At 37.5% G+C, this 12,366-nt stretch overlaps 1 protein-coding gene across 1 annotated transcript in view; it reads left to right on the top strand.

Annotated features, from left to right (window-relative positions):
* Positions 1-11,972, top strand: part of LOC117306171 (WASH complex subunit 4-like) — a 75,111-nt gene extending 63,139 nt beyond the window's left edge. Inside the window, exons 27-37 of the mRNA XM_033790887.1 lie at positions 1,813-1,966; positions 2,576-2,642; positions 3,599-3,685; positions 4,641-4,704; positions 5,356-5,439; positions 6,437-6,533; positions 7,549-7,643; positions 8,921-9,007; positions 9,406-9,502; positions 10,739-10,804; positions 11,534-11,972. Coding sequence (XP_033646778.1) covers positions 1,813-1,966; positions 2,576-2,642; positions 3,599-3,685; positions 4,641-4,704; positions 5,356-5,439; positions 6,437-6,533; positions 7,549-7,643; positions 8,921-9,007; positions 9,406-9,502; positions 10,739-10,804; positions 11,534-11,586 — 951 coding nt within the window. The 3' untranslated portion in view covers positions 11,587-11,972. The remainder of the gene's footprint in view (positions 1-1,812; positions 1,967-2,575; positions 2,643-3,598; positions 3,686-4,640; positions 4,705-5,355; positions 5,440-6,436; positions 6,534-7,548; positions 7,644-8,920; positions 9,008-9,405; positions 9,503-10,738; positions 10,805-11,533) is intronic.
* The last annotated feature ends 394 nt before the right edge of the window (positions 11,973-12,366 follow it).

Below are 12,366 nucleotides of genomic sequence, written 5' to 3'. Positions count from 1 at the left end.
GTTTAAATTAACCACTTAAGGAAGATGTACTATAAAAGCAATTGTAATTGACCGATATTCTGGAGGAAATAACAAAGATGACAACCTTAATGGAGAAGATGAAACTGCAATGACAGCCTTAGAAAATAGACACGGTATTAAAAGAAAACAAACAGACAAAGCTACAAAAATTCTAAAGTAACAAAAGTCCCTCAATACCTCACAGATAATTTGGGGTTGTCATAGTTCCTAACATTTTGAAGGTCGTGCCAGTATTGATCGCCATTTATTGCATTTGTATTGTATTTCTCTACCACATATTCTGGATTTCTTCTTAGCTTAGTTCTTCTTAGTTTCTTCTTTTTTTGGTTATTGTACGTGTATTATGTTATTGTTTGTATTATTGCCATGAGTATTTTGATGGATTTGTGTGTGATTCGTCAGCGATATTGGTCTGAGTTGAAATGCAAAAATGCTGGTCTGATCTTAGGGACAGGGATTTACTATTGCTCTTTTCCAATGACCTGGTACGATTCCTTTATTAAATGACTGGTTAGCTCAAATACCATACGTGACACACCAACCAGGGGTTTAATTTTATGATATACTAAAAAAAGAAAGTAATCCCCCCCCCTGTTAAAAATGTAACTTGAGACTACCGTGGCTTATTTTAGAGGGCTCGTGCCCTTTGTACCAGTTCGAAGAATAATGGTTCATTTCTCCTCGCTTGGTTTATCATGGCCTTGAGGAAGATACTTAGAAATAATTACTATTTATGACTGGATGTAAAAGGTTTTATGGTCAAGCTGTTGATAATTTACATAAAAGCTAAAAGCTTCGTTTCATTTCCATTAAGTCTGCTTGATGAAAAATATATATCCTGCTAGTGTTCTTCAGCTCATGTTTGCACAATGATATGTAGATGATGGAGGTGGGAATTGTTTTTGTCCTTCTTTTTCTCTCTCAAATTTTACACAAGTACCAGTTTTTCCTTCTTAACCATTTAGCCACTGTACCGCCCAGCCGCATATAGCGATACACTGTATGCGGTACATAGAGCTACTGCGGTACGAGGAAACCTCGCTAGCTTGTGTGCGGTACGAGGAAACCTCGCTAGCTTGTGTTTGTAAAAAAAAAGGAACATCAAAAGAAAACTCGATAGGCATTAGTAGGCCTACGCATTTGTTAATATATCTAGTTGTTATAGAACGTTATTAATTCTCACTTCACAGTTGACTTGTCGAAGCTAATGATGATGAAACGCCTTCGCATTTAATCAGTATGAGCATTGAGCCAGACAAAAGCCTTGAAAAGCTATTGTGTTCATTTTATTCGTGCATACAAATATTCGCCATAACAATTACCCTAGCCGTTAACAAGAGGCATTTATTGTTCCCATGAGAACTTGTACTTTTATACAAATATTACCGGCTCCCTCTGAAGTAGCGTAGTTTTCAAGAAAGAAGTAACTTTCAACTTGGTTGATTTCGAGATCTCAGAATTAGATTTTGATGTCTCGAAATCAAGCATCTAAAGCACATAACTTCGTGTGACGAAGGTTGCTTTTCTTTCAATTTATCTCTCTAAGACCTGCACTTGCACAGTTCAGGATAAATAAAGAATTAAAAAAAAGCTTTGAAATGCCTTCAGGTGTGATAAAGCACTATATGTAAGAGCTGCGTAATTAATATTACTATAAACAAAATATAGAGCTTCATTAGGGTTGGCTTTGAGAAGCCCTCGTGTACGATAAGTGCTATGTAAGAATTTGACCTAATTACTATTGTTAAAAAGTAAATATATGGCTTCATAAAATGTTCTTTTGTTTTTAAGGATTTGCGTTTCTTCAAGGAGAACAAAGTTGAGATCCACCAGATGTACCCGTTTGAGCGAGCGGATAAATTCAACAAGGGGATCCGTAAGCTTGGTCTGACACCAGACGGTGATAGCTACCTCGATCAGTTCCGAAACCTCATCTGCCAAATAGGTTAGAAAGTTCATTCATAATTACTTTAAGTCACTTTATCTATGCTGATTGGTCGAGAGGGCATCATGTGGGGGTGTTTAAAGGCAGTGGACACTATTGGTAATTCCTCAAAATAATTGTTAGCATAAAACCTTTCTTGGTAACAAGTAATAGGGAGAGGTTGATAGTATATAACATTGTGAGAAACGTCTCCCTCTGAAGTGATGTAGTTTTCGAGCAAGAAGTAACTTTCCACGAATTTGATTTTGAGACCTCAGATTTAGAATTTTAGAGGTCTCGAAATCAAGCATCTGAAAATATGAGCACACAAGTTCGTGTGACAACTGGACAAGTGTGTTTTTTCTTCATTATTATCTCACAACTTTGACGACCAATTGAGCTCAAATTTTCACAGGTTTGTTATTTTATGCATATGTTGAGATACATCAAGTGAGAAGACTGGTCTTTGACAATTACCAATAGTGTCCAGTGTCTTCAAACGGATGATATAAACCACAGTAAAAAGTGTTTAAACATAGGCATGACACAGGAGCTTACGTGTGGCGTAAATTTTTTGTGTAAAGCAATCAAGCACAACTCATTCTGTTTATTGTGTGTTTATTGTGATAGGGAATGCCATGGGTTACATCAGGATGGTCCGATCTGGTGGACTGCGATGCTGCAGCAATGCAATCAGGTAAGGAAACCTTACTGACTCTGTTCATTAACAGCAGTTTAATTGTCACGTCTGAGTGGCTTTGTCAGTGGACTCAATCCCTGGTCATACTGGTACTTGTGTCCTTGAGCAACCTTCTCGTTTTCTCCAGAAGACGATCAGAGCCTACTGATCGAATCGTCTAGTTGTAACCAACGGTTCTTTTCAGAACCACCCCAACTCATTAAGAGATAGTCATTACATTGTGTTACTGCAACCTTTCTATAGCCTTCTTGTTTATCTTGCTCATAATTCTTCCTTTTTTTTAATGGTTTAGTTTATTGTTTACTGCTTTTCATTTGAGCATTAAACTTGTTGTGGTCACTACCATTACATCAGAAATATACATTTTTGTTTAAAATCAGGTCACCTAAAACTTCCTGCGTGCAATTAAGACGCACAGTTTACTAGCCTGGTGGGCCCTGTATATCATGTATATGTTGAAATGTTCTATGTACTTTTTTTCTAACACAAACACAATGTCCACAGATTAACATTAAACTTACGCAGTTTGAAGATAATGATAGTAGAAAGCTTCCTTTAAAATATAACTTACTGAGGTGCTGTAGCTTTTTAGAAATGAGTAAAACAATGTCACAAAAATACTTTTTTGTCTCAGTTTTGCATGTAGCATGTAAAAACAGTTACGATATGTTATGGTGTAATATCATATAAACTGGTTGATACGTTTTTACATTGCTAAAATAATTTTCGCCTCACTGAGACGAAAATTATTTTGTGACTTGTTTTACTCATTTCTCAAAAAACTACAGCACCTCAGTAAATAAGTAATGTTTCAAGGGAAGCTTTCTACTATCATTATCTTCAAACCTTGCAAGTTACATGTAAATATATGGACATTTTGTAAAAAGTACCCAAATCCTTTAAATGTTGGTAATTTGTCCTATTTGATTGAATTGTTCAATAACTGTGGATAGGTTTGTACCGGACTTGGAGGATATTATCCAGTTTGAGGAACTAGTATCAGAGGAGCATCTGTCAGAAGAAGCTAAGGTTGCTGCTAAGTGAGTAATGCATTGTTTATCTGGCTACTCTAGGTTGCATTTTTTTAGTCTCCTTTTGATTTTTTTCTTCTTCTTCATGTCCAAAGGTTACATTTTTCCTGCACACATTCATACCTGTTCTTGAAATCCTCTAAAGCCGGATACCCATTGGACTTTTTAGTTAGAGTACTGCGACTTTTCTGTTGGATGACAAAACTAAATAAAATGGGGACGCAGGGTAGACTGACCTCCCTGTCAACCTACCACAACCACGCTGTAAAATGCTATGCAAACTTAGCGGAATATAAGTCCAGGTGGGAACGCACGATAGAGTTACACTGAAGCCAGTCGTGGTAAGTTTCTGCTGGGCAACGGAAGAAAAAGTCCAATGCCAACACGGCTTGCGATGGTGGCATGATGATGTCAATACGTAAGGTCTATTGACCGTATTGAAAAACCCCTTTTTGCTGTGAAAAGTCGCCATCTTGTAGGGCAAACCGTATGCACGTCCAAACGCCTACATCATCGAAGCACGCAGCACGCAACATTCCCGATTTGATTTCTACGGCACATGCACGCACACACACGCACATGCACAGACGCCATCTTGTAGGTCAGATATTTGAGCCGTGTGACGTCATATTCAATACGGTCTATAGTTTACCACTGTCACACTGTGGTCATCACTGTGGTTTGTCAGCAATAGACTAATCCATTAAGCCCCGCCCCATTACATATTGACCAATCACAACCCATTTGCGCAACCAGAAGTCAGACAAATTAAGGTCCGACATGCGTGCGCGTTTGCTTAGTGCGCGCGGCAGAGTTGGGCAGAATGGCATTAGAGAGGCGCACGTGTTCTTGCTCACACGTGCGCCGTGGGCGGAGCCTAATGGATAGGTCTATTAACTTCAATCATAGAAGTAGAACTAAGAAAGCATTGGTAACACTAAATATTGGCTTTATTTATTTTCAGCAATCTTGACAGTGTTATTGGGAATCTGACCAAGAACTTTGCTGAAGGAACTGAGTATTTCAAGGTATGGTGTTAACTGCGATTCTATGAGTTGGAAATCCAGTGATATGTGAGCTTGAAATAATTGGGGTGTGCTGAACTTTAAAGTAAACTTGTTACAACTCTGAAACAAGATATGATGGAAATTGGTATGAAGTTGTTCTCAGTTTGTCTGTTAGATTATTTTGTCTCTGTGGGTCTCATAAGCCACATGTAAAGTAAGGGTCATCCCATGTTAACCATGAGGCAAATTACAGGCAACCGATTCCAGGCAATCAGTTCCATGAAACCTGTTTCAGGCAGCCGGTTCAAGGCAACCGGTGTCAGGCAACTGGTTCCAGGCAACTGGTTCCAGGTAACTGGTTCCAGGCAACCAGTTTGTGGAAACAAGTTCCACCAGGCAACTGGTTCCAGACAAACAGTTCTTGGAAACCAGTTCAGGCCACCTGTTCTACGCAACCGTTTTTAGGCAACTGGTTCCAGGCAACCGGTTCTAGGTAACCGGTTCCAGTTTCTGCATCATTAATTTGCATATACATATAAGAGGACAGTGTTGTAAAGATGTTCTTTTGTTCTTTCAAATTCTACCCTTTTCGCTAGCCTTCAGCTTTGGCCTCATACATGTATGACATTATAAGTTATTTTTCTGTAATGTTTTAAATTTCTACTCCCCCAGATGCTGGTTGATGTGTTTGCTCCTGAATTCCGCAGCTCCAAAAACATGCATTTACGCCACTTCTTCATGATCCTTCCACCACTGGTATGAGAGTTCACGGTTCTAAGTCCTTTCCACTCATGACCTATCCCCCCTTCCCTTTTTTTGTTTAAACACAACGATAGTTTTTTCAACTATATTTGAAACATGGCCTTTATACTCTTTTAAAGCAATCGCACAACATCGGTAAACAGTATTGTCCAAAGGCCCGCACTTCGTGTATCACAAACCTGTGAAAATTTAGGCTCAATCTCTCATCAGAGTCGGGAGAAAATAATGGGAAAAACCCACCCTTGTTTCCGCACATTTCGCCGTGTCATGACATGTGTTTAAAATAAATTCGTTATTCTCGATATCAAGAATTGATAACTGTTTTAATGTTTTCTCAAAAAGTAAAGCATTTCATGGAATAATATTTCAAGAGAAGTCTTTCACCATTACCTTCTATAAACCCTGTAAGTTATTTGTAAATCTGTAATTTTTTTTTTTTTTTTTCTGTACTGAAAGTTTATAATGGCTTTAAGCAAGGTTCTCAAATTTTGGAAGTTTGGCCTCAGTAGGTTGAATTGACACAGGGTCATCAGAATGTTTTTACTTGGTGTTTATCTTAGGTTTAACAAATTCCTTGAAAAAATCTCCCAAAGTGCATGCCCCATGTGTTATGTAATCTGTATATGGTTGTGGTATGCGGAAGTTGCAAGGTAATAATAAAAGAAAAAACTCCCTTGACACACAAAGTTGTGTGCTTTCATGCTTGATTTCAAGACCTCAAAATCTAATTCTATGGTCTCGAAATCAAGTTAGTGGAAAATTACTTCTTTCTTGAAAACTATGTCACTTCATAGGGAGCCGTTTCTCACAATGTTTTAAACGATCGACCTCGCCCAATTTCCTGTTACCAAGTGAGGTTTTGTGCTAATAATTATTTTGAGTAATTATCATTAGCGCCCACTGCCTTTCAGACAAAAGGATACCAATTTGTGGATAGCTTTACTCAAACTAACAATGAAATATCTTTTATCACGACACTTTCCCTCCACAGACGCTAAACTTTGTTGAACATGCCATCAACTGCAAGGACAAACTCAGCAAGAAGAACAAGGTTGGAGCAGCCTTCACTGATGATGGATTCGCTATGGGTTTGTACATAATTCCTGATTCTCACTCTGCAACTGTACACTGTCAAATGTTGTTAAAGACACTGGACACTATTGGTAACTGTCAACGACCAGTCTTCTCACTTGGTGTATCTCAACATATGCATAAAATAACAAACCTGTGAAAATTTAAGTACTCTATATTGTACATTATTTATGTCCCATGTTTTTATGGGAACCAATTTAGAACCCTTAGAGGGTTTCAAATCTAACACTTTGTGACTATTTGTAAGATCATTCAAATCTAACACTTTGTGACTATTTCTAAGATCATTCAAATCTAACACTTTGTGACTATTTGTAAGATCATTCAAATCTAACACTTTGTGACTATTTGTAAGATCATTCAAATCTAACACTTTGTGACTATTTGTAAGATCATTCAAATCTAACACTTTGTGACTATTTCTAAGATCATTCAAATCATGGCATCTTTTGAACTCCTCAGAAAAAAACTTATTTTGCTGTGTGATTATCATCCTGACAGAATTCAAAAAGAGTAAATAAAAAAAAATCAAGATTTTGGCCTTAAATCCCTGTGTCCCTCACGCACTGTGCATAATGCATAGTGCCCAGTCCTTAAATTTTAAAATACACTCCAAGCAATGCATATTATTTTTATGGATAATGCAGTATGCAGTACAGATTCATGATATTGTGTTCATCATTATATGACGCTTATTATTTTGTGTTTTATTCTGTGTAATATGATTGTTTGTATTGCAATGTTTTTACTAATTTCTTGCTACTTTTTTAACTGTTGTAAATTTTAAAAAAAAACATATTGCTATTTTTCTCATGTTTTTTAATCCTGCATTTTAATGTTTTTCTTGACTGTACAGCACTTTGAAACAGTGTTAAAGCGCTTTATAAATGCATTTAAGTTAAGTTAAGTTATCGTTGGTGTGTATTTTCATTTTTATGCAAGGCATGACGGAAATGTGGATTTTTCGGCCTGAGGATATTTATTTGCATTCATTGTCTGTTTGTATTGCAGGAGTGGCGTACATTTTGAAACTGCTGGACCAGTATCAAGAATTTGACTCTCTTCACTGGTTCCATTCTGTTCGCTTCAAGTACCAGAAAGAGAAGGTAGTAAATTTACTGCAACACTATTGTACATTATAACACACCTCTTGCTTGTTCTGTATTCTGGTTGGCTTAAACATGGTCGCATGGGGTGAACTAATATAGTCTAGTGATTGCTAGCGCGTGTTTTGCGGGAATAGTGCCCGCCGGGCACTAGTCTTTGAAAATAGTGCCTGGTTACAGCGCCCTCTCTTGACGTGAACCGTGAACAGCAACTTCAAAACTTCCTTTCTTTTCCAGAATTCTGTTCTTATTTCACGTTTAAGACCAAGATGGGTTATAAATCACATATTGACTGGCATAATTCGTTACCTAGTGTATGTCTATTCCCCAGAGGGCCTGTGAGTGATCAGAAAAGGACCTACCGCTGAGGGAAATAGGTCCCTCTTCTGGTCACTCACAGTCCCTCGGGGAATAGACGTACACTAGTAACCTCATTGCCAATTGTGTAATAAGCACTGTATACACTGTACTTTATAGCTTTGTTTCAGAGGGAACTGTTTTACAGAAAGTCTTTTTCTTCAAGTGTTAACTAAATCAGAAAGCTTTCATACTAATGGCTATTTAGAATTGTCATTGTTTAAAAACTGTGATTTTTGTGGGTTTTTTTCTTTCAAAATTGTGGGTGGTTTGGTCAAAAGAAATGAATATCAAAGTTTGGTTTGAAATGTGGGAGGAAAACTCTTACTGTATAACCAGCAAGGATGTATATAATATATAAATATATATTCACACCAAAAAAAATTCTGAACTGTCTAAGAGTAAGATTGTAAATTTAATTCTTGATTAACCTACAAAGTTGTTTGTTTAAGCCTGATACAACTACTGATGTTGACATTTATTGATCTAAAATATCTGGTTCATCTGAGGCAATACTTTAGGAGTGGGTGGGTCAATACAATTACAAACATTTGACTAATCTAAATGGTCCCTAAATTTAAACAACGGTTTCTTTAACATTGAGTTTGAAAACAATGGGCCATATTTTTGACCACGTGAGGGCGCTCTCAATCACTTCTGGGGTATATTCATTCATACCCAAAACAGTTATTAGAGACTGGAACAGACAATAAGACATTTAAAGGAGCCGATACAACCCACCTCTAAAGCAACTTAAAACTACAGGGCAACATAAGTAACAGAACGCCTATTGAAACTGTGCGTATACCCCCAAAAGTGATAAACATAACTCTTGAGCTCACCCTCATGCGGCAAAAAATACAGCTGATTGAACCTACCTTTGAAAAGATGGTAAATGAATAGTCTGATTTTGTACTTAGGAGGCTGTGAAGAAACAGCAGGCTGGTGATGAGAAGCTCCAACAGACTGTCAGCTTGACCATCAAGAGACTCGACACATATCAGAGGGTAACCAAGTCTTAAGCCGTGTTCCCATTTGACTTTTTTTTTAGAAAAAAGTACTGCAACTTTTTTAGAATAACAAAGTTAAATCCAATGGGGATGCATGGTAAAATGACCTCCCTGTCAACTTACCGCGACCGTGATGTAAAACTAACAAGCCGAAAGAGGTTGCGGAAGATTTCCCCGCAGCCACAGTAACTTATCAGGGTCGCTAAAAAGTCCAATATGAACCACCTCCACACTGTAAACCTACCGTGACCATCCTAAAAAATGCTATGCAATGTCGCGGAGTACAAGTCCAGATGGGAATGCACGGTAGAATTACACCAAAGCCAGCCATGGTAACTTTCCTAGGGCAATTTACAGCCAACCACTTCCATTTACCCTTACACTGTCTGTTGCAGGAGTTTGACTTGCTGTACTACAGTCTTAGCAGCGCTCGTATCTTCTTCCGGGCGGACAAGTCGGCAGCAGAGGAGCAAGAAGATAAAGATAAAGAAGGTTAGTATTTAGTTTGGCAATCAATGAAGATTTTTGTAATTTGATTCAAAGCAATTTGATTTGGAGTGATTATATTTGGAGTGATTTTCTATCGAGTTATTTGATGTGGGGTGACTGCATTGGGAGTGATTTAATTTGGAGTGTTTCATTGGAAGTGATTTCATTGGAAGTGATTGGATTTGGCTTGATTTGGAGTAATTTGACATGGAATGATTTCATTTGGAGTGATTTCATTGGAAGTGATTGGATTTGGCTTGATTTGGAGTGATTTGATATGGAATGATTCCATTGGGAGTGATTTGATTTGAAGTGATTAGATTTAAGATTACACCTAGTGCAGTCCTAGTAAGTTTATTTTGGTTTGTTATAATTGATCTCTACACCATCCAGAGAAATCACTTTTATAGAATTTATATAGTTTTGTTTTTTTAATATAAAGATGAAAGTGAGAAGAAAACTTGACTAGGAGAACTTAGCATTTTTTTTAATTTGTGTAACTGATTTTGAGTACATGGCAGTGTGTTTGATGGTATTATTGTCCAAACTTGGAAGTCCGAGACCAAAAATCATTGAGGGCTGTGTTAATCTCTGATATTCACTGGTATCCATAGGGCACCCTCTTAAAGGGACGGTACACGTTTGATAATTACTCAAAACAAATATTAACTTAAAAACTGACTTGGTATCGAGCAATGGAGAGCTGCTGATAGTATAAAACATTGTGAGAAACGACTCCCTCTGAAGAAGCATAGATTTTGAGAAAGAGGTAATTTCTCACTAGAATAATAAAAGACTTCTAGCTAGAAGTCTTTTATTCCTATCTGAAAGCACACAAATTCATCCAACAAGGGTGTTGGTTCTCTCATCATTTTCTCGCAACTTCGACGACCAATTGACCTCAAATTTTCACAGGTTTGTTATTTTATGCTTATGTTGGGATACACCAAGTGAGAAGACTGGTCTTTGACAGGTACCAAACGTGTACCTTCCCTTTAAGCTCGGTCCATACTTCCTGCGAATGCGAATGCGATAAGAATTTTGACGTCACAAATTCGCAACAAATAATTAGCTACAGTTGAAATGTGTTCAACTCTTGCGGAAACATTCGCAGCAAAAACAGGGCTGTGACTTCAAATTCGCTTTCTAATTTTCAGGAAGTATGAACCGGGCTTCATTTTGTAAAGTTGTGTTTTAATCAAGCCTGTAAGACATTAATTTGGTTGTCTCTTGTTACAGAACCTCAAGGAGAGCAGGCCTCTGCACCTGAACAGGCAGCCCTGACGGACGCACAAAATAATCAAGGTCATTTGAATGAATTATATTAGAATTGCACTTTTTTACACTGTGAAAATCTGGGGAACAAATTTTTAAAGGAACTCGTTGCCTTGGATCGGATGAGTTGGTCTATTAAAAGTTTTTGAAACTGTTTGTTGTGAAATACATACAGGTATGGTTGGAAAGATGTTTTAAAAGTAGAACTCACTGATAAATGGCGTTGTTTTCCATTTATTTTGCGAATTAACACGGTTGGCCATTTCGTGGAGTCAAAAATTTGATTCCACAAAATGGCATGCCGTGTTAGTTCATGACGTATAAGATAAAAATTCAATTTAAATTGCCTTAGAGGCATTTTTGTGTGGATCATTATACTCTACTTTTAAAACGTCTTTCCAATTGATGCTTTTTAAATGATTTGGGGTTGAACAAAGACAAATTAAATAAAAAGTCGCATCGCCTTTATAATCCGCTTCCCAGGTAATAATTTGGGTGTGATCCCAGTGATCAATTGGGTGTGGCAGTTAACGGTGATATGGCTTCTGACTGGCACCTCAAACAAAGATATTGACAAAATAGGGAGACCAATTGACAACATAGGACCAGATAGCTGAGCAAGTAGAGCCCTGGCACGTTAATCCAGAGGTTGTTGTTTTAAGTCCCACTCTATAGTAAATTTTGTTTTTGTTCAGCATCAATTGACTTATTATCATTATTACCACTTCACAAATTTCAAATTTTGTTTTCTTCTTACAGCGGCCATACAAGCAGCACCGCAGACCTCCTTGCCAGCCATCATGGCCAGCTAATTGCACCAGGAGAGACCATTGTTGATGCTGCAGACTGTCTGGGATAACCCTGGCTTCAAGCTTAGAAAGTCGCTAGATTCAGAGAGTGAAAACATCAGTCTGAGAAATAAGGAAAATCAAGTGAAATTATAAAGGGCTGCTCAAATACCTTCTTTTTTTTTGGCGTAACTGTCTCTAGCAAGGCAGTTGTGTACTCAATTGAATTGGACAATATCAGTGCGGAGAAAAGAATGACTTTTAAACAAATGAAACGAATGAAGAAAATTTAATCTTTGATGCTTTCTAACAGTGGTGTTGTATTCAAATAACAAAACCATTCAATTCAATAACCCCATTCATGTATTTCCACTTCACTGCTTATGTTTCACTTAGTTACCTGTTCATGTTTGTTGTGTTGTCGTTTAGCCTTTGAGAAAGACTCTGCTAGGGTCGAAACTTCATGCCATTAACTATTTTTTGCAATTAATAAAAAAAGGCATATGACTACCTCACAGTTCAGTAAAATAAGAAGTAACTAAAAGTAATAAGCTTACAACCCTGTGTAAATTCTCTTTTGGGAGGAGTGTTGGCGTAGAGAAGAGCTGGTTTGGTCTCAAAATTGACAGTATACTCTTCTCATCTTCGGGAGAAAGCTGGACTGCTTACACTTACACTTACACTTACAGTTTGATGGAAAATGGTAGGCTATGCATTTAAATACCCCATATCTTTCCAATGTCTATCAAGCTCGTTTTTGATGGCATTTGTAGATTTTCGCTCCAATCACATACTTTGGGAGTT

The sequence above is a fragment of the Asterias rubens genome, chromosome 2 (genome assembly GCF_902459465.1).
Source record: "Asterias rubens chromosome 2, eAstRub1.3, whole genome shotgun sequence".
In the NCBI taxonomy this organism is placed as follows: Eukaryota; Metazoa; Echinodermata; class Asteroidea; order Forcipulatida; family Asteriidae; genus Asterias; species Asterias rubens.
Note: the sequence above shows the minus strand (reverse complement) of the source record. Positions and strands in the feature narration are given on the sequence as shown.